General features: G+C 43.6%; 1 protein-coding gene across 3 annotated transcripts in view; it reads right to left on the minus strand.

Moving 5' to 3' along the window:
* DOCK1 (dedicator of cytokinesis 1) overlaps window positions 1–21,953 on the minus strand; it is a 545,102-nt gene that overhangs the window by 132,578 nt on the left and 390,571 nt on the right. For all 3 annotated transcript variants that reach the window (XM_037903703.2, XM_043551994.1, XM_027819633.3), the window contains 2 exons: window positions 19,470–19,548; window positions 8,255–8,355 (listed from right to left, as the gene is read on the minus strand). In XM_037903703.2, coding sequence (XP_037759631.1) covers window positions 8,255–8,355; window positions 19,470–19,548 — 180 coding nt within the window. The remainder of the gene's footprint in view (window positions 1–8,254; window positions 8,356–19,469; window positions 19,549–21,953) is intronic.

Here is a 21,953-nt window from a genome sequence, read left to right on the forward strand (position 1 = left end):
TGGCCGTTGTCGTTGGAAACTGGTGCAGTGAGGCCACTGCTTGCTGGATAGCTCGGAAGTGGGATACTAGAAGGCTTGCCCTGGCCTGCGCCGAGACCAGGACCGCCCCTATGAATTCCACTCTCTGCGTGGGCACGAGAGTGGAGTTGGAGACATTGACAAGGAGCCCCAGCTCGCGGAACAATCTCAGGGCCACCTCCACGTGGCCCCGCACTTCCGCTCCGGATCAACTAGTCAGGAGCCAATCGTCAAGGTACGGGTAAACCCAAAACTTCTGCCTCCGTAAGAAGGCCGCCACCACCACCATACATTTCGTGAACACCCGTGGGGCCACAGCTAGACCGAACGGGAGAACCGCAAACTGGTAATGCTCTTGGCCCACGGTGAAGCTCAGGAACTGCCGATGAGCTGGCTGGATGGCGATATGAAAGTACACGTCCTTCATGTCAAGGGCAGCGTACCAGCCTCCCGGATCCAGGGAAGGGGTGATGGTGCCCAGAGAGAACCATGCAGAACCGGGCCTTGACTAGGAACTTGAGCTTTCGCAGGACTAAAATGGGACGAAGGCCCCCTTTGCCTTGGGGATGAGGAAGTACCAGGAGTAGAAACCTTTCCCCCTTAGGCCGCGTGGCACTACCTCTACCGCCCCTCCCCCCCCCCGTAGCAGCGAGCGAACCTCCTTCTCTAGGAGATGCTCATGAGAGGGGTCCCTGAAGAGGGACGGGGAAGGGGGGTGGGAGGGAGGGAAGGAAGAGAATTGCAGCGAGTACCTGTTCCGTACCGTGCATAAGACCCAACGGTCTGATGTAATGCTGGACCATGCACGGGAGAAACGGGCCAGGCGGTTTAGGAAACAAGGGGATGGATCCAGTGACTGGTCTGGTACGCTGTTCTCGAGCGCACCTTCAAAAGCCTGGCTTCGAGCCTGGCTGGGATTTGTGCTGACCCTGGTTCTGGCCCGGCACATTATTGTTATTATTGTTGTTGCCTGTTTTCCCTGCCTCGCCTATGGTAAGGCTCATGCCTATGACGAGGCTGGTACTGACGCTGAGGGGGAGGCTGTGGCTTAACGGGCTTCCTCTGCATCACCGGGGTGTGCATACCTAGTGACTTAAGTGTAGCCCTTGAGTCCTTAAGGCTATGCAGCCTTGCGTCTGTCTGGTCCGAAAAGAGCCCGGGCCTTTCAAAGGGGAGGTCCCGAAGTGTACTCTGGACCTCAGGCGGCAGACCTCACTCCTGCAGTCATGCCGAGCGCCTCATGACCACCTCCGACACGATTGTTCTGGCAGCCACGTCTGCTGAATCCAGGGAGGCCTGGAGAGAGGTCTTAGCCACTGCCTTGCCCTCGTCCACCAGGGCCGTAAACTCCTGTTGGGAACCTTGTGGGAGGCTGTCCTTAAACTTCCGCACCGCTGCCCAGGAGTTAAAATTATGGCTGTTGAGGATGGCCTGCTGGTTAGCAATCCTCAACTGAAGGCCCCCCGACGAGTACACCTTTCTGCCAAAAAGGTCCAGGCGTTTTGCCTCCTTGGCTATAGGTCCCGGGGCCTGTTGACCATGGCGTTCCCTTTCGTTCACCGCCGAGACCACCAGGGAGCCCGGACTTGGGTGGCAAAATAAGAATTCGTAGCCCTTTGATGGGGCAAAGTACTTGCGCTCCACACCATTGGCCGTTGGAGCGCTGGAGGCCGGGGTCTGCCATATAGTCTTATAATTCGATTGGATGGTCTTAATGAGTGGGAGCGCCATTCTAGATGGACCTTCAGGGCTCAAAATGTCCACGATGAGGTCCTCCTGCTCAACTGTCTCCTTGGCCTGCAGCCCCAAGTTCTGGGCGACCCTACGCAGTAGCTCCGGGTGGGCTCTGTAGTCTATGGGTGGAGGGCCGGACGCCGCTGTTCCTGCCACAGCCTCATCCGGGGATGATGAAGAGGTTAGCAGCTGCTCAACCCCCTCTGGCTGGTCCTCCTGCTCTCCTTCTCCCGCGGGAGGGGCCTCCAGCTCGGGCCAGGGCAGGAGACATTGGGGCGGCACCAGACTCGGTGCTGGTCTCTCCAGTTTACCCAAGGAGGATGCTGGAGGCCTGGATATTGTAGCTTCCGGCGCCGTCGGGCGTCGGTGCGGGCACTGGGACCGTGACACCGAGTAGCTCACCCTGGACAGGGCCCCTTGGCGCTGTTGATAGACCCAAGGAGTCCAGAAGGGCCAAAGACTTGCCGGAGCTCGACTGGGACCAACTCCGGGAGCAGTGCCGGGACGGTGTCCTCGAACGGCACACCATTGCCGGCTTACTCCTCGACAGCATCCGTGGCATGGGTGCCGGAGGATTCTCCCTGTATGGGAGGGGGCTCGTCACCGACAGCTCAATGAGGTCCTTTGCTGCCTCAAAGGTGCCAGGCGTGGAGGGCTGATCCATTAAGTTCTCGAGCCCATTGTCCGCACTGAGCTCACTTAGGCCTGGGCTCAGCGGGACTTGTGGTGCTGGAGCCACCATTGCCAGCGCCGGTACAGAGGCCTTCCCACTCTTATCGGTGCTCGGGGCTTTGGAAGGCGCCGGCCTCCTATGCGGGGAACGTCCGCACCTTCCTTTTGGCTGTGCCGTGGGCCGCACCGGGGAGGACGAGCGGTGCCAGGGCCTAGTCTGGCACTGTGGGGTGGACAGCTTTCGGTATTTAGCCGGTGCCGGGTCTCCCGACGGCTCTTGGGCACTACACATCGAGGAAGCCGGAGCAGGCGTCGGGCGCTCCGGGCTTGGTGGCTGCAATGTGGCTTCCATCAACAACTGCTTTAAACGAAAGTCTCTTTCTTTCTTTGTTCTTGGCTTGAACGCCTTGCAAATCTTACACCGCTCAGTTTGATGTTCTTCCCCCAGGCAACGTAGACACGAGCCGTGGGGGTCACTAACTGGCATAGGCTTGCGGCACGTGGCACAAGCCGTGGGCTTGCGGCATGCCCCACAGCCCGGGGTGGGTGCTGGAAGCCTCCAGGCACCTAATCACTTAAGTGTCCACAACAAAGGTATGCTAACTGACAAATAACAGCTATCTATAAGAGAAATGCTAAGGGACTGCTCTCATACAAGAGAGAGAGGTTGTTCCAACCCCGTCACGGAGGGTAAGAAGGAACTGGAGGGGGTCAGGCGGCAGGGGTATATATGCACGGCGCAGTGGCGCCACTCGGGGGGGCTCCCCCGGCCCGATGGGAGCCACTAAGGGAAAAAGTTTTAGACGCTCGTGCACGCAATGCGTGCACACCTAATGTGGAATGGACGTGAACAAGCACGCGAAGAAAAACTATGACATAGTTGGTATCACAGAGACTTGGTGGGATAATGCACATGGATGGAATACTGGTGTAGAAGGGTACAACTTGCTCAGGAAGAACAGTCTGAGGAGAAAAAAGGGAGTAGGTGTTGCCTTGTGTATTAAAGATGTATACACTTGTATTGAAGTTGAGATGGAAACAGGAAAAGACTTGTTGAAAGTCTCTCGGTAAATATAAAAAACCAAGGGTGATGTCATGGCAGGGATCACCTAACCAGGAAGAAGAGGTTGATGAGGCTCTTTTTTAAACAATTAACGAAATTATCCAAAGCATAGGTCTTGGTGGTGATGGCGGACTTCAACTACCCAGTCACTTGTTGGGAAAATAATACAACAGGACACAGATTATCCAACAAGTTCTTGGAATGCATTGAGACAACTTTTTATTTCAGAAGATGGAGAAACTAACTAGGGGAGAGGTTGTTCTAGATTTTATTTTGACAAATAGGGAGGAACTGGTTGAGAATTTCAAGGTGGCAGGCAGCTTGGGTGAAAGTGATCATGAAATGATAGTGTTCATGCCAAGGTTCCTTCCCCACTCTGAACTCTAGGGTACAGATGTGGGGACCTGCATGAAAACCTCCTAAGCTTACTTTTACCAGCTTAGGTTAAAACTTCCCCAAGGTACAAACTATTTTACCCTTTGCCCTTGGACTTCCACTGCCACCACCAAACGTTTATCTGGGTTTATTTTTATTAGGAAAGTGTTGTTTGGAAACGTCTTTCCCCCCAAAATCCTCCCAACCCTTGCACCCCACTTCCTGGGGAAGGTTTGGTAAAAATCCTCACCAATTTGCATAGGTGACCACAGACCCAAACCCTTGGATCTTAAGAACAATGAAAAAGCATTCAGTTTCTGAAAAGAAGGATTTTAATAGAAGAAGTAAAAAGTAAAAAAGAATCACCTCTGTAAAATCAGGATGGTAAATACCTTACAGGGTAATTAGATTCAAAACACAGAGAATCCCTCTAGGCAAAACCTTAAGTTACAAAAAGACACAGACAGTAATATCCATTCCTTTCAGCACAACTTAATTTCTCAGCCATTTAAAGAAATCATAATCTAACGCATATCTAGCTAGATTACTTACTAAGTTCTAAGACTCCATTCCTGTTCTGTCCCTGGCAAAAGCATCACACAGACAGACACAGACCCTTTGTTTTTCTTTCTCCTTCCAGCTTTTGAAAGTATCTTGTCTCCTCATTGGTCATTTTGGTCAGGTGCCAGCGAGGTTATCCTAGCTTCTTAACCCTTTACAGGTGAAAGGATTTTTCCTCTGGCCAGGAGGGATTTTAAAGGCATTTACCCTTCCCTTTATACTTATGACAGTTCATGATTCTAAGGAATGGTAGGAGGAAAAAGAGCAGTATAAAGACAATGGATTTCAAGAGGGCAGACTTTAGCAGCGAGCTGGTAGATAAGATCCCATGGGAAGCAAGTCTAAGGGGAAAAACAGTTCGAGAGAGTTGGCAGTTTTTCAAAGAGACATAATTAAGGGTATAAGAGCAAAATGTTCCACTGCGTAGGAAAGATAAGAAGTATGACGAGACCACCCTGGCTTAATCAGGAGATCTTCAATGCTCTGAAACTCAAATAAGTGTCCTATAAAAAGTAGAAACTAGGTCAAATTACAAAGGATGAATATAAAAAGCAAGACAAGCATGTAGGGACAAAATTAGAATGGCCAAGGCACAAAATGAGATTAAACTAGCTAGACATATAAGGGTAACAAGACAAGAACAGAAAATGTGGAAATGGCAGAAGTGCTAAATGCCTTTTTCGCTTCAGTTTTCACCAAAAAGGTTATTAGCAATCAGACAGCTAATATAGTGAATGTCAGTGTAAATGGGGTAGGATCTGAGGCTAAAATAGGGAAAGAACAAGTAAAAAATTACTTAGACAAGTTAGATGTCTTCAAGTTGGCAGGACCTGATGAAATACATCCTAAAATACTCAAGGAGCTGACTGAGGAGATATCTGAGACATTGGTGATTATCTTAGAAAGTTCATGGAAGATGGGAGAGATTCCAGAGGACTGGAAGAGGGCAAATAAGAGTGCCAGTCCCTAAAAAGGGGAATAAAGACAACCCAGGGAATTACAGACAAGTCATCTTAACTTCAGTACACAGAAAGAAAATGGAGCAAATAATCAAACAATCAATTTGCAATCCCCTAGAAGATAATAAGGTGATAAGTAACAGTCACATGGATTTGTCAACAACAAATTATGTCAAATCAACCTAACAGCTTTCTTTGACAGGGCAACAAGCCTTCTGGATGGGAGGGAAAGTGGTAGATGTGGTATATCTTGACTTCAGTAAGACTTTTGATACTGTTTTGGATGATCTTCTCATAAATAAACTAGGGAAATATAGCCTAGATGAAGCTACTATAAGGTGGGTTCATAACTGGTTGAGCTGGTAAGGCATATTGAGTGGGGTCCCACATGGATAGGTCCTGCATCTAGTTCTGATCAATATTTTCATCAATGGTTTAGATAATGGCATAGAGAGTACACTTATAAAGTTTGCAGACAATACCAAGCTGGGAGGGGTTGCAAATGCTTTGGTGGATAGGATTGAAATTCAAGATGATAAATTGGAGAAATGGTCTGAGGTAAACAGAATGAAATTCTGTAAGGACATATAAAGTACTCCACTTAGGAAGGAACAATCAGTTGCACACATACAAAATGGGAAAGGACTGCCTCGGATGGAGTACTGTGGGATCTGTGGGGCATAGTAGATCACAAGCTAAATATGAGTCAACACTGTTGAAAAAAAAGCAAACATCATTCTGGGATATATCAGCAGTAGTGTTGTAAGCAAGACACAAGAAGTAATTCTTCTGCTCTACTCCTTGCTGATACGGTCTCAATTGGAATAGTGTATCCAGCTCACTGGGCATAGTGTATCCAGTTCATTTCACTGTATCCAGTTCTGGGCACCACATTTCAGGAAAGATGTGGACAAATTGGGGAGCAACAAAAATGACTAAAGGTCAAGAAAACATGACCTATGAAGACAGATTGAAAAAACTGGGTCTGTTTCATCTGGAGAGGAGAAGACTGAGGGGGGACATTATAACAGTTTTTAAGGACATCAAACATTGGTACAAGGAGGAGGATGAAAAATTGTTCTCCTTAAACTCTGAGGATAGGACAAGAAGCAATGGGCTTAAATTGCGGCAAGGGAGGTTTAGGTTGGACATTAGGAAAAACTTCCTGTCAGAGTAGTTAAGCTCTGGAACAAATTGCCTAGGGAGGTTGTAGAATCTCCGTCATTGGTGGCTTGTAAGAACAGGTTAGACAAATACCTGTCTGGAATGGTCTAGTTACAATGTAGTCCTATCTTGAGTACAAGGGACTGGATTAGATGACCTACTGAGGACCCTTCCAGTCCTACACTTTTATGATTCTATGATTTAGATTCCATGGAGGAGTAACTGATCTTTCCTTTGGTTAAAATAAAGATTCAACGTTAAAAATGTGATCACATTTAATCCTAATGATGAATCTTACCTGTTGCCTCCCATACCACTTATGGTTGCCATCTGGTTGTAGCCTAAAAGGGCTCTGAGATTTGGGCCATGTCATGATTTCTTGGACATTTTGTGGGGTGAGAGCTGGTGCCGAGAGGGGGACTGTAGGGTAGGAGGGTCTCTCAACAGCAAAGCATTCAACTCTGGGCAGAGTTGGTTTCAAAGGCTGTGAAGATGGCTCTACAGCTCCTAGCAACAAAGGCTTCCTTGCTTCAGCTGAGTGCTGTGTGGGCAGGAGGACAGAGAATTAGGAAAGGGAGGACCTCTAGTTTGGCTGGGTTGGGGTAGAACAGGAGGAAAGGTAGGAGAAAGTATAGGGGATCTGGTGTAAATTGCTCCTTCCTTCCCCCTCCCAGATCTCTCACTGGATACTCTCACTGGAGTTTTGCTGGGATTTTATCTCCCCTCACCTAGACGGCCCAACCCACAAGGGCGTTCTTCATGAACCAACTAAAGAAATGCCCCATAGGTTGAGTAGCACTACACTGAGCTATGCTGCCTCTTACCATAACCCAGACATACTGCACTTTTGTACTGTCAGGCAAAACTAACAGTGATACAAAAGACTACATAAGCACAGGGGTGCTGATACACACGTGGTGAGGGAACCATAATATTGAACTTCCTAGCATGTGTGCCATTAATGCAGTGTTTTGGTTGGAAATTTAAATACAGATTTTTTGCACTAATTTATTAAAAATATTTGGATTTTGAAAGAGTCCACACACATTGTTTAAAACCACTACATTGATTTTTATTGTCTCTAGCTTATTTGCTCAGTGAAGAAAGGGTACACTATGCCTGAATTTAAAGAAATGAAGGCAGTAATACAGTGGGCAAATCCTCTGTGTTCCCAAATCTTTGTGTCTTCTCCTTTTGACAGGTTTTATTTGCTGTGAAATTTAGAACTTAATCCAGACAGTTCAAATTCCCTGTCCAGAGGTAGGCAATGTAATCCCTTTTGACCAGGAAACCATACAAGTCTGCAGCTATGCAACAAAACATTCTTCAGGGATATCACAGTGACACTGACTGTAGTTATGAAATTTCACTGTAAAAGGCATTTAGGAATTAGGCAATAAAGAATACAAGTGAAATAAGACTAGAATAAGCACAAACCTGCAGCGGCTTTAAAAAAACCCCTACTTTTAGAATATGTTCATACTTCTGAAAGTCTTGACTATGAACAAACTGCAGCATAAGCCATTTCAGACCTTGATTCACTGGTAGGAATATATGCTATATTTGATTCATAGTTTTAAAACCAACATTTTCATTACATCATGATTACATATAAATTTGTATGAATTTATCTAAGGAACCAAAGTAAAATTATGTTAACAGTCCCTTAAATTCTTACCCATGATTTTATATTGGGAATAGGACTTACTTGTTAAGTATTTTGGCTCTTTTAGCACTTGAAAAATTCTCCAGTTGTAAAGATTCTTGTGTAAGAAAAGCAACAGCCAGGTGGAAGTAGTTGTTCCAAAGCTGAAAATCAGAGAGAGGACAAGAATAAATACTATTAAATCGCTGAAGTGTTCTTCTGCACACCTACAAAACATCTTAAAATACATAATTTATGCACATAAATATTAATAGAAAAAATAGACATTGTCTTCTTGAAGAGATCTTAGTCCATCTCCATGCTGTTCATATGTTTAATAAACAAAATGGTCCATTTACACAAAATCAAAGGCACTTTGATTATTCAAACACATGAGATATGAATACGAGTGTGTATGTTTTATATATATTTTACACACCCATAATATCATGCATATATGAGACTGTATGTGTGTGTGTGTGTGTGAGAGAGAGATTTAAGTTTACTGAATGTCTATTAAAGCCTGCTGAAGGACAGATAGGGCTGGCTGCTCCTTGTGCAATTATCTTTAGAAATGCTTACAGGAACATAAGTCTGGAAGGGACCTCCTAGGTCATCAAGTCTAGTCCCCTGCTATCACAGGCAACCCCATCCTATCATCCCATTCATAAATGTATCAAACTCCATCTCAGAATTAATTAGGTTGTTTGCTCCCATCGCTCCCATGGAAAGCTGTTCCAGAACCTCACTCCTCTAATGGTTAGAAAGCTTCTTCTAATTTACAGTTTAAACTTATTCATGATCAGTTTATACCCATTTGTTCTTGTGCTAAGATTTTCCTTACCTTTAAGTAATTCTTTTCTCTCTCTGGGGTGCCCCCCCGCTGCCCTGACGAACTTATAAAGAGCAATCATATCCCCTCTCAACCTTAATTTTGCTAGTCTAAACAAGCCAAGCTCTTTTAGCTCCTGTCCTAAGATAGGATGAACAGATGAATGGAGAACCTAATAGTCCTTATAGTTCATCCTTCTATGCCACTGTTCCAGTTTGAAGTCATCTTTCTTGAACTTGGGTGACCAGAACAGTACACAGTATTCCAAATGAGATCTTATCAATGTCTTGTATAATGGCATTAACACTCCCCTATCTCCACTGGAAAAACCCTACCTCATACGTCCTATGATCACATTTGCCTTTTCCATGGCTACATCACATTGGTGGCTCATAGATATCTGATGATCGACTAATACACCCAGGTGCTTCTCCTCCTCTGTTGTTTCTAACTGCTGAGCCTCCAGCTTATAGCAGAATTTCTTGTTACCAGTCCCTAAATGCTCAAACTTGCATTTTGTACTATTAAATTTCATCCCATTTCTATTACTCCAATCCTCTAAGTCAGGCAGTTCTTCCTGTGTAATATTCCAATCCTTCCCTGTATTGATTATGCCTCCTCACTTCATGTCATCAGCAAGTTTCATTAGCACACTCCTCCTTTTTGTGCCAAGGTCATTCATGAAAGTATGAAATAAAATCAGTCCCAAGACCGATCCTTGAGGAACTCCACTAGTAACTATCAAAGGAAGTTTCCTATAGTAAATCTCAACAAATCACAATACTGTAATAATGTTAACAGTCTCCAGCCCGCATTCCACTGTGTGTGGCTACCTCAGAATTTGGTTTCAGAGAACCATTGCCAGTGTTCGCTCCTACTGACACACTATCCACTCAGACCTCAAAGCATTTTCCTATGTATTTTCTGAAGCACTCTGCATATTTACAGGGTTCTATAAATAAAGAAAGTGCGTCCATTTATCTGATTAAAAACTAAATTTATATGCAAATTAGGTACGGCCCTCAAGCTCTTGAGAAGTTGCCAACAGGTCTCCCAGTGCTGTAAAAGGTTGTGTGAGATCAATGTATTTATTTTTTGCAGTGGCAGACATAATGTACAGCTTACTTATTGGAAATATAAATTTTTCAATACTCTATTAAAATATTTAATCAATTTTTAAAAGTCTACTACTATAAAGAAATCTCTGGGTGACACAAACAAAATAAATTAGTTTAGTCTGGTATCTCTTATACTAACTCCTAAATCAGAGCAACATTCAGAGCAAGGGAGAAGAGGGAAGGAGTCTGGTTATGGCTCACCAGTTCTCTGGGCTAGCCCCAGATTCAACACGACATTCAGCAGCTCCCACGGTGCAGTAAGTGATGCCACTGACATAGGGTTTTTAATGGGTCCTGTGCTAGTGGAGGATAGGCATAGATGAACTCTGCTCTGTGACATCCTCTACCTGCCTTCCCCAGACCAGGAAGGGAGGAGTGCTACAGATGGAGCACCCAGCTGTGGCATGTCTGTGCCAGCAGGGAGTTCTCTGACAGCAGACAGCTGCACATTGGTAACCAGATTATGGCCCTTTTGCACTATTGCTGCAAAGAGAATCTGGCCCACCATATTATTAAGGCTGACTGAACAGTGGAAATGATGGTTCCACACTGAGAAACCCTGCAATGGATCTTCAAATATTTAAATCTGGCAGTGTTAGCTGATCTCAATTGTCAAGACAGAACAAAAGCAGAGACGCAGTCTTTACAGCAGTCAGGTCCCAAATCAGTGCAGAGTTCTACAGATCAATAGTTATATTGATACTGAATTATGTTGAAATTAATAGTTATACTGATACTGAATTAAGAGAGCACTAGCTACTCCGCACAAACTCTCTGAGTGGACACTTGTATTGTGCACTAAAAGCTCCTTTGTGCGCATTAGCTTAATACACTTTGGAAATGTACTAAGCTAAACCACCTCAGAGCACCCTTTGTGCACAGTAAGAGTGTCCACATAGGGAGTTATTGCTGACTAGCTTGTGCACTTTAAATTTACACCTTAGCTTACTGAGCACTAACTTCCCCGTGTGTCTTCATCCAAACCTCACACTCAGGCAGACACTAGTAAAATTGACAGGTTTCAGAGTAACCAGCCGTGTTAGTCTGTATTTGCAAAAAGAAAAGGAATACTTGTGGCACCTTAGAGACTAACCAATTTACAGCTACAGCTCACTTCATCGGATGCATACTGTGGAAAATACAGAAGATGTTTTTATACACACAAACCATGAAAAAATGGGTGATTATCACTACAAAAGGTTTTCTCTCCCCCACCCCACTCTCCTGCTGGTAATAGCTTATCTAAAGTGATCACTCTCCTTACAGTGTGTACAATAATCAAGGTGGGCCATATCCAGCACAAATCCAGGTCCCCCCCCCACACACACACACAAACCCACTCTCCTGTTGGTAATAGCTTATCTAAAGTGATCACTCTCCTTACAATGTGTATGATAATCAAGGTGGGCCATTTCCAGCACAAATCCAGGGTTTAACAAGAACATCTGGGGTGGGGGGGTAGGAAAAAACAAGGGGAAATAGGTTACCTTGCATAATGACTTAGCCACTCCCAGTCTCTATTCAAGCCTAAGTTAATTGTATCCAATTTGCAAATGAATTCCAATTCAGCAGTCTCTCGCTGGAGTCTGTTATTGAAGTTTTTCTGTTGTAATATCGCAACTTTCATGTCTGTAATCGCGTGACCAGAGAGATTGAAGTGTTCTCCGACTGGTTTATGAATGCTATAATTCTTGACATCTGATTTGTGTCCATTTATTCTTTTACGTAGAGACTGTCCAGTTTGACCAATGTACATGGCAGAGGGGCATTGCTGGCACATGATGGCATATATCACATTGGTAGATGTGCAGGTGAACGAGCCTCTGATAGTGTGGCTGATGTGATTAGGCCCTGTGATGGTGTCCCCTGAATAGATATGTGGGCACAGTCGGCAACGGGCTTTGTTGCAAGGATAGGTTCCTGGGTTAGTGGTTCTGTTGTGTGGTATGTGGTTGCTGGTGAGTATTTGCTTCAGGTTGGGGGGCTGTCTGTAGGCAAGGACTGGCCTGTCTCCTAAGATTTGTGAGAGTGTTGGGTCATCCTTCAGGATAGGTTGTAGATCCGTGATAATGCGTTGGAGGGGTTTTAGTTGGGTGCTGAAGGTGACGGCTAGTGGCGTTCTGTTATTTTCTTTGTTAGGCCTGTCCTGTAGTAGGTGACTTCTGGGAACTCTTTTGGCTCTATCAATCTGTTTCTTCACTTCTGCAGGTGGGTATTGTAGTTGTAAGAATGCTTGATAGAGATCTTGTAGGTGTTTGTCTCTGTCTGAGGGGTTGGAGCAACTGCGGTTGTATCGCAGAGCTTGGCTGTAGACAATGGATCGAGTGGTGTGGTCAGGGTGAAAGCTAGAGGCATGCAGGTAGGAATAGCGGTCAGTAGGTTTCCGGTATAGGGTGGTGTTTATGTGACCATCATTTATTAGCGCTGTAGTGTCCAGGAAGTGGATCTCTTGTGTGGACTGGACCAGGCTGAGGTTGATGGTGGGATGGAAATTGTTGAAATCATGGTGGAATTCCTCAAGGGCTTCTTTTCCAGGGGTCCAGATGATGAAGATGTCATCAATATAGCGCAAGTAGAGTAGGGGCGTTAGGGGACAAGAGCTGAGGAAGCGTTGTTCTAAGTCAGCCATAAAAATGGTGGCATACTGTGGGGCCATGCGGGTACCCATAGCAGTGCCGCTGATTTGAAGGTATACATTGTCCCCAAATGTAAAACAGTTATGGGTAAGGACAAAGTCACAAAGTTCAGCCACCAGGTTAGCCGTGACATTATCGGGGATAGTGTTCTTGATGGCTTGTAGTCCATCTTTGTGTGGAATGTTGGTGTAGAGGGCTTCTACATCCATAGTGGCCAGGATGGTGTTATCAGGAAGATCACCGATGGATTGTAGTTTCCTCAGGAAGTCAGTGGTGTCTCGAAGGTAGCTGGGAATGCTGGTAGTGTAGGGCCTGAGGAGGGAGTCTACATAGCCAGACTATCCTGCTGTCAGGGTGCCAATGCCTGAGGTGATGGGGCGCCCAGGATTTCCAGGTTTATGGATCTTGGGTAGTAGATAGAATATCCTAGGTCGAGGTTCCAGGGGTGTGTCTGTGCAGATTTGATCTTGTGCTTTTTCAGGGAGTTTCTTGAGCAAATGCTGTAGTTTCTTTTGGTAACTCTCAGTGGGATCAGAGGGTAATGGCTTGTAGAAAGTGGTGTTGGAGAGCTGCCGAGCAGCCTCTTGTTCATATTCCGACCTATTCATGATGACAACAGCACCTCCTTTGTCAGCCTTTTTGATTATGATGTCAGAGCTGTTTCTGAGGCTGTGGATGGCATTGTGTTCTGCACGGCTGAGGTTGTGGGGCAAGTGATGCTGCTTTTTCACAATTTCAGCCCGTGTACATCAGTGGAAGCACTCTATGTAGAAGTCCAGTCTGCTGTCTCGACCTTCAGGAGGAGTCCACCTAGAATCCTTCTTTTTGTAGTGTTGGTAGGGAGATCTCTGTGGATTAGTATGTTGTTCAGAGGTGTGTTGGAAATATTCCTTGAGTTGGAGACATCGAAAATAGGATTCTAGGTCACCACAGAACTGTACCATGTTCGTGGGGGTGGAGGGGCAGAAGGAGAGGCCCCGAGATAGGACAGCTGCCTCTGCTGGGCTAAGAGTATAGTTGGATAGGTTAACAATATTGCTGGGTGGGTTGAGGGAACTATTGCTGTGGCCCCTTGTGGCATGTAGTAGTTTAGCTATTACCAACAGGAGAGTGGGTTTGTGGGGGGGGGGGGGGGGGGGGGAGGAGAAAACCTGCATATGTGCTGGAAATGGCCCACCTTGATTATCATAAACATTGTAAGGAGAGTGATCACTTTAAATAAGCTATTACCAACAGGAGAGTGGGTTTGTGGGGGAGGGGGTGTGGGGAGAAAACCTGGATTTGTGCTGGAAATGGCCCACCTTGATTATCATACACATTGTAAGGAGAGTGATCACTTTACATAAGCTATTACCAGCAGGAGAGTGGGGTGGGGGGAGAGAAAACCTTTTGTAGTGATAATCACCCATTTTTTCATGGTTTGTGTGTATAAAAACATCTTCTGTATTTTCCACAGTATGCATCCGATGAAGTGAGCTGTAGCTCACGAAAGCTTATGCTCAAATAAATTGGTTAGTCTCTAAGGTGCCACAAGTACTCCTTTTCTTTTTAGTAAAATTGAGAGACAGCACTGCCCGGGTCTGATGAAAAGGTAACTTAGAGTTGAGTATCTTCAACATATTGATGGAAGAGCAAACCAAACCACCTCACCATCTCTCTTAGTAACTTCACAGTAGCAGGAGGGATGAATGAACAGAATCCTGCAGTATTCCTCATAGGAGGATTCTTGGAGAAGAGTTGGATCACCTCAGAGAAACTAATAGAGACACCCAATGTGCCACTCCCATCTATACCTACACGGGCTCACAACTAAAACAATTCCTTGTGGAGAACAGTCATAGGCAGATGAGAGATTTAAAATAATCAGCAAGGACATTTTTCTATTGTTCTTTACCCAGAGATCATTTACCAACCAGACCAGGACTATCTAGGCATTACAGTCATGTCATAAATCAAATTGAAATAGGTCCAGGAAATCTGAGATCACCAGATAATACCAGAGCTACTGCACCACAACATTCTGAACTACAGCTTGTTTACATGAGAAAGTTGCACTGATTTAACCTCGTGTGATTTTATACTAATTTAATTAAACTGGGACAAAACAGTGCGTGGACACATTGATTGTATTCTGAATGGTTTATCTTAAACAGATTCCTATACAATTTTAAATGAACTGAAATAAGGTTGATTTAAACCAAAATAGGGGCATTCACACAGCCCTTTACACCAGTTTAACTAAATTGGTTTAAAATTATACTTTAAGTTAAATAGGTGCAACTTTCTCATCTAGGCAAGGCCTAACTTTCCATCAAAAAGGAACGTGAGAGCAGGGCTGTAATGAGGATGATTATCAGTATCAAGACATGGCTTGATGACCCCAATAATCACTTCTTTGAGATATACTGGAATCTTGCCCTCAGAATTTGTTGACCTCCTTTCTCTAATAACAGATCTGCTGTTTTTAGTACCTGAAAGGTGCACGGCTCCAATGAGTAGCTTTCACTTGAAGTTCTTTAAATAGCTCTGGAAATTCAGTAGGTCAGGTTGACTGAAACTCTATGTTGCAGTTGTGCCTTCTCTCACACCCCACACATGTTGAACTGCCAACTGCAGAAGCAGCAAATTTGGCCCATATATGAGTATTAGCCACAAATTAGGTAGAAAACTGCTCAGAGCAAGAAACACTTAACTCTGAATTCTAGTGCAGACAACCTAGTTTCACCTTGCTGTTTACCACCCAGAACTGTTCCACTGACTGAGACTTCGTAGACGCTAGGGTGGAGAAGAGGGAATTTTTCTTTGCATACATTATGACAATGGCCTAAGAATATAATGTGATAAATCAGAATAAAAGTATGACTTCCACTACGGACATGTTAGTTTCCTCCTTTCACCTATCATCTGCTGAAATGCCATTTGTGACTTAGCTCCTTGCAACTAAACCTACCAAAATTAACTAAATGAAAATTAGTGTCAAAAATGGCAGGCCATGACATTTCCAACACTGAACAGGATTTTTCCTGTTACTGGAAACAAGAAGCAGTCTGTCAGTCGCACTGCTTCATGTGCTCACACAGCAGTTTTCCAGGCAAGGAGAAAGGCAGCGGAGTGAAACTGACTAGGACCACCTGGAAGTACTGACATGAGAGAGTTCAATACAACTAGTGTTAATAAGAAAGGGAATGGGAAATACTCAGGCCTTTAAGGCTTTGTGATGATTTTGAGGAATAAGATATGGGGAAGTTTTCTGGGGCCCTTCACTTTGAGAAGAAAAAAGACAATTTCAGCATTTGAGCCATTCTTGTTGTGGGGAAGAGTAGACCACTGAGAAGGGAATTGGCAGAACAGAGTTAACAAGACAAGAAAAGAATTTACAATTCAAAAATAGAAGAAAACTAATGAATTAATAAAAAGGATTATAAAGAAATATCAAAGGTGAGCATGTGTGTTTGTGTGTGTGCACGTATTGTATGTATATGAGAAAGAGATACTCAGACAACCTTAGGGAAGAACAAGATAGACTGAAGAGGAGGAAATAAGCTGGGGGCAAAACAGAAAGAATTAGAAAGTAAAACATCTTGGAAAAGAAAAGATGAAAGAAATACAGAAACTGAATAGAACTACATGACTTCTTGATTAATAAACTACATGATACAAAATCAATGCAGCACATATTACATGGATTCAAAACTGGTTAAATTATATGTCTCAAAATGTAATTATAAATGGAGAATCATCCTCAAGTGGCTGTATTTCTAGTGAGGTCCAACAGGGATCAGTCCTTCACCCTACGCTATTTCACATTTTTATCAATGGCCTGAAAGAAAACACATAATTATCACTGACAAAGTCTGCAGATGACACAAATATGGGGCGGGGATACTAAACAATGAAGAGGACATGTCACTGACAAAGAATGATCTGGATCACTGAGTTAGCTAGGCTCAAGCAAACAAAGTATGTTTTAACATGGTGAAATGTAAAGTCATAAATCTAGGATCAAGAAGGCAGGCCATCCTTGCAGTTTGGGGGACTCTATCCTGGGAAGCAGTAACAGATTGGGGGGTCATGGTACATAATCAGTTGAACATGAGCTCACAGTGCAGCACGATGGCCAAAAAGGGCTAATGCAATCCTTGGATTACATAAATAGGTAATATAAATTAGGAGTTGAAAGGATATATATTACCTATCGTATTTGGCACTGGGGCAACCACTAATGGAATACTGTGTCCCGTTCTGGTGTCCCCGATTCAAGAAGGATGTTGATAAATTGGAAATGGTTCAAAGAAGAACCATGAGAACAATTAAAGGATTGGAAATCATGTATTTTAATGATTGAGGTCTTTTGAGTCTGTTTATTTTAACAAAGAGAAGGTTAAGTTGTGACACAGCTTATAAGTACTGTACCTTCATGGGGAACAATAATTTGATAATGGACTCTTCAGTCTAGCCGACAGAAGTACAAGATCTACTTGCAGGAAGTTGAAGCTAGACAAATCCAGATTGGAAATAAAGAGCAATTTTTTTAAGTGAGGGTAATTAACCATTGGAACGACTTACCAAGAACTGTGGTGGATTTTCCATCACTTGCAATTTTTAAATCAAGATGAGATGTTTTTCTAAACACGTACGTTCCAGTTCAAACACAAAGGAATTCAATTAAGTCATATGGCCTGTGTTGTACAGGAGGTCGGACTAGATCAGGGGTGGGCAAACTTTTTGGCCCGAGGGCCACATCTGGGTGGGGAAATTGCATGCAGGGCCATGAATGTAGGTCTGGGGTAGTGGGTTGGGGTGCAGGAGGGAGTGCGATGTGCAGGAAGGGGCTCAGGGCAAGGGGTTGGAACAGAGGAAAGGTGCGGGTATATGAGGGGGCTCAGGGAAGGGGGTTGGGGTGCAGGGAGGGGTGCAAGGTGCAGCGGGAGCTCAGGTCAGGGAGTTGGGGTGCAGGAGGGGTGCCGGGTACGGCAGGGGGCTCAGGGCAGGGAGTTGGGGTGCAGGAGGGGTTTGTGGTGCGGGCTCTGGCCTGGTGCCGCTTACTTGGAGTGGCTCCAGGGCGGCAGCGGTGCACACTGAGGCCAGGGCAGGCTCCCTGCCTGCCTGCCCTGGCCCTGTGCTGCTCCAGGAAGCATCCGGCACCACGTCCCTGCAGCCCCGGGGGGAGGGGGAGCAGAGAGCTCTGCGGGCTGCTGTCGCCTGTGGGTACCTCCCCTAAAGCTCCCATTGGCCATGGTTCCCTGTTCCCGGCCAATGGGTGCTTCAAGGGAGGTACCCACAGGCAAGGGCAGCGCGCTCAGCCCTCTGCCCACCCTCCCCCAGAAGCTGCAGGGATGTGGTGCCGGCTGCTTCCCGGAGTGGAGTGGGGCCCGCGGAGCCACAGGGGTGGCAATCCCACAGGCCAGATTCGGCCTACGGGCCATAGTTTGCCCACCCCTGGACTAGATGATCACAATGATCCCTTCTGGCCTTAGTCAATGAATCTATGAATGATTTATGATGCCATTTCTAAATCAGTCATTGTTTCCACAAATACACATCTAAATGGAAAGGAAGATGCAGCCTAGTGCCGAAGTCAGAAAGCCACCTAAATCTGAAAGTTTGCAGCCCTCAGATGACATTTTGGAGACCCAACAGGACACCTCTAAATGAGAATATAGCCTACAATGCTTCCATCCTTAATTAAGGAATGCAACTACATCCCCAGTTTTTGAGCCCCTGGCCCATGCTTCTCACACTGACCTGACAGTTTGACTCATTAAAATTTTGTATAATCATTTCAAAAACTGAATTATTTTTAAATTTAATGGGATCCTGTTGTAGTTTAGATTTCAGATGGGCCTGAGTTGCATCTGGATGTTTAAACATTCTCAAACAGGACCGGTGGTTATGGTATAGGCGTTATAGGTTTGTGCCTAATTCCCCAACTCCTGGAATCATGTGATTAGATCAAAATCGCATCTTTTATTTTTGCAAGTAAGTTTCTTGTCCTCATGATTGGGAAGAAAAGCTTGAAATTTGTGTGACTAATGCAGACGTATCTATCTGAGTCTGCAGACAGCCTGAAACAGTGGCTCTAAAACAGGAACCTACTCCATGCACTTTAATGGAGTGTTAACTCCAAGACTGACTGTTCTGGGGTACCCCACCAACACAACACAAGCAGAGAATGCTGTACATGGCAGGAGGAAAGGGAGTGCTATGGCTTGGCCCAGCTGCCCAAGCAGATACACCTCAGCTGCTGGGGTAAGTAGCAAGAAGCCCTCTGTGCTGCCACCCCTCCTTCTCCGGGGGTGAGAGGAATCTGCTGCCACCCTTGCTTCTTCTAAGGGGAGAGGGAACCTACCTCCCTTGTTCCCGCTCTTAGAGCCCTGGAATGCCTTAATCTGGCTCTTAATCTCAAAAATCATTGCTATTCAAATCCAGGTTTTTGGTTCAACTTGGCTCCTGAGAGAGGGGGGACAGGCCAGGACATTTGGATCTGGATGCCAGTTTCCTCAAAGTACAGAGGTGTTTGGGTTATATGTTTAGTTTAGCATGTCACAGAACACATTGTATAAATTCAGCATTCGCACTCCAAGGAAGAGATGCATAACAACAAATAAATATATCAAAACTATTGGTTTGTACCTGAAATTTATTAAAACATTAACATTAGTACCAAATATACTGTTTATATCTTCTCTTACCTGTAACTCAAAGTTGGCTTGGTCAAGAAATTTTTTGTTTAGCATATCTGCATACTGATTAATTGCTCGCAGGAAGACTCTGAAAGATCAAGAGAAAATTACTTAATTACACACTTATACTTTGGCACCTTTGTAAGTTTGGCATCGCAATTAGATACAAATCTGAGACTATCTGGAAAGTGAAAGCTGTAGCGGTTATTTGAAAAGCAGTGTGATCTCACCACTGTTAAGCATACAGAATTATATGCAGATGTTCTCAAAATTAATCATGTAAATTAGCAGATGCAGAATAAAAGAAACAGAAGCAATGTTTTGGATAAAATCACTTCTCTCTAAAATACCACAAGATAATCAAGTGAACATTAAAAATTCATTTCATTAACAAAAAGTGCAAATTAATTACTTTATAAAGTCCTAGTGTCTTAATGTTATATATTTAGCATTAAACCATATCTTAACTATTAGTTCAGGCAAGACACATTTTTGAACTAATTATCAACCATTCACCATCTTACTTTTGGTCCAGTGGCCCAAAGTACGTATGTGGTGCCTGAGAAAAATGTTTTGAAGTTTTCTAGTCCAATGCTCTGCTTTAAAATGATAAATTAGGACCTGTAGCAGTTTACTACTGTTCTAAACAAGAAACTTCTCAAATAGTATTAGGTGTTGTTTTGAGAAGCTTTAAAAATAAGAAGTGATTAATGAGGATAAGGAGGTCTCTACTTGGTGTCATGGTGTCAAAGAATAACACATATTATTCTTTAGCCTCCTGGTTTCTACTTTTGAGATAAGCATTATATTCCAGCTGTAAATTGCTTAATAGATGCTATTAGACTGTCAAGCTAAACCCTGGGTAAAGGAACATGTCCTTTGAGCAGGCTGTAGATACTGTAGATTTAATTACTTTTCAAGGCATGTGCAATAATAAAGACCAGTCACAATGCCTTTTTCTAATGGCCTCTCTCTTTTTGCACAATAGCAATCTGTAAAGGAGAATCCACATTAGGATACAGATAATAAACTTATTTACTTTTTCTATATTTCAACAGCAAGCAACAGAAAATTTAAGAAACTAAAGTTAGGGACACATGATGTATTGGCAGCTGGAAATCTCTTTCACAGGAATTAAGAGTCTTATCCACATTTGAACTAAATGAAAGACCTCCTGTCTTTGCCACATCTCTCTCACAATCAAGTGAAACAATCCCCCATTTGCATGTACACAGCAAGATACGAAAGGAGTTTCTATATATAGACTACCTGCTTGCATTTACTTAATTTCTTAAGACATTCTGATACCATTGTGATGAGCATGGTACAAATACCTATACCTGATAGACAGACCAGATACCTACTGTAACACTGTCACTTAGAAATTAAAGAAAATGTATGACGGTGCATGGGAGGGAATCTTATTATGGAGTCAATTATGCCTAAAAACTAGAGTGATATTCCATTTCCCTAATAATCTTTAATAGTAGAATAAAGTACAAAATTACTTTAATGTTATTTTTCTTTGGTCTTACACTAAACTCTTCTTCTCCCCTTTTTATATGTACACATTTTTCAGTACGACCCTAGCACTTCTCAAAAAACACACAAATATATGTATGTGCATCCCTTCCATGTACATATGCACTGGAGGGTTTGCACAAACATGTATGTTTGCATTAGCTATGTTTGTCAGCATATACATTTTGGGATCAATTTATTTAATGGATTTTACAAGTGGGATGAATTTAGTATACACTGAAAAGAAAACCAGAGACACATAATATATATTTAGATCTTACAGTGATTCAATTACTCTGCTTTGATATATGCAAAGACTGATTACCTTTCCAAATAATTGAATTATGTTGCCTCAAGATATTGCCATAATAGATTCAATGTGATCCATCTATTTAAGCTTTGGAAGAATTTCAGGATTTTACAGACAAATATTTTCTTAAAAATTTAAGGTTCATATTTTACTCTATGCTGATTCTAGTACATAACAATAATGAACAAATTGACTATTGAAAAGCAACCAGTTTTATATATATATAAAATATATATATACACACACATACATACACACACATACACACTTGACTGTATATAAACTTTAAATTAGAAAGTTGTGCATTTTGTATTATTGGTTGTGTATTGGAGCTGTAAGGATAACAAATATTGTCTATAAAATATATATTTATGAGTAAACTACCAAATGAATTAGGTGATGGGAAAGATCAAGTCCCCGATCCTACAAGTTACAATGTGCAAATGAACCCATATACTCATGCAGAGCCTCACTGAGTTCAACGTAACTTACAGAATCAGGGCTCAAAAGAACAGCATAATCTATGTAGCAAACAGGTCTGTTTGCAAAGCACAATACACACAAATTACTTCCTACAGTTCATTCATACCAGAGTAAATATTCACTTATGGTGTCGAACTATTTAACGCTAATCAGTAATCCTACTAGAAAAAAAAGGTTTC

This window comes from Chelonia mydas, chromosome 7, assembly GCF_015237465.2.
Source record: "Chelonia mydas isolate rCheMyd1 chromosome 7, rCheMyd1.pri.v2, whole genome shotgun sequence".
In the NCBI taxonomy this organism is placed as follows: domain Eukaryota; kingdom Metazoa; phylum Chordata; order Testudines; family Cheloniidae; genus Chelonia; species Chelonia mydas.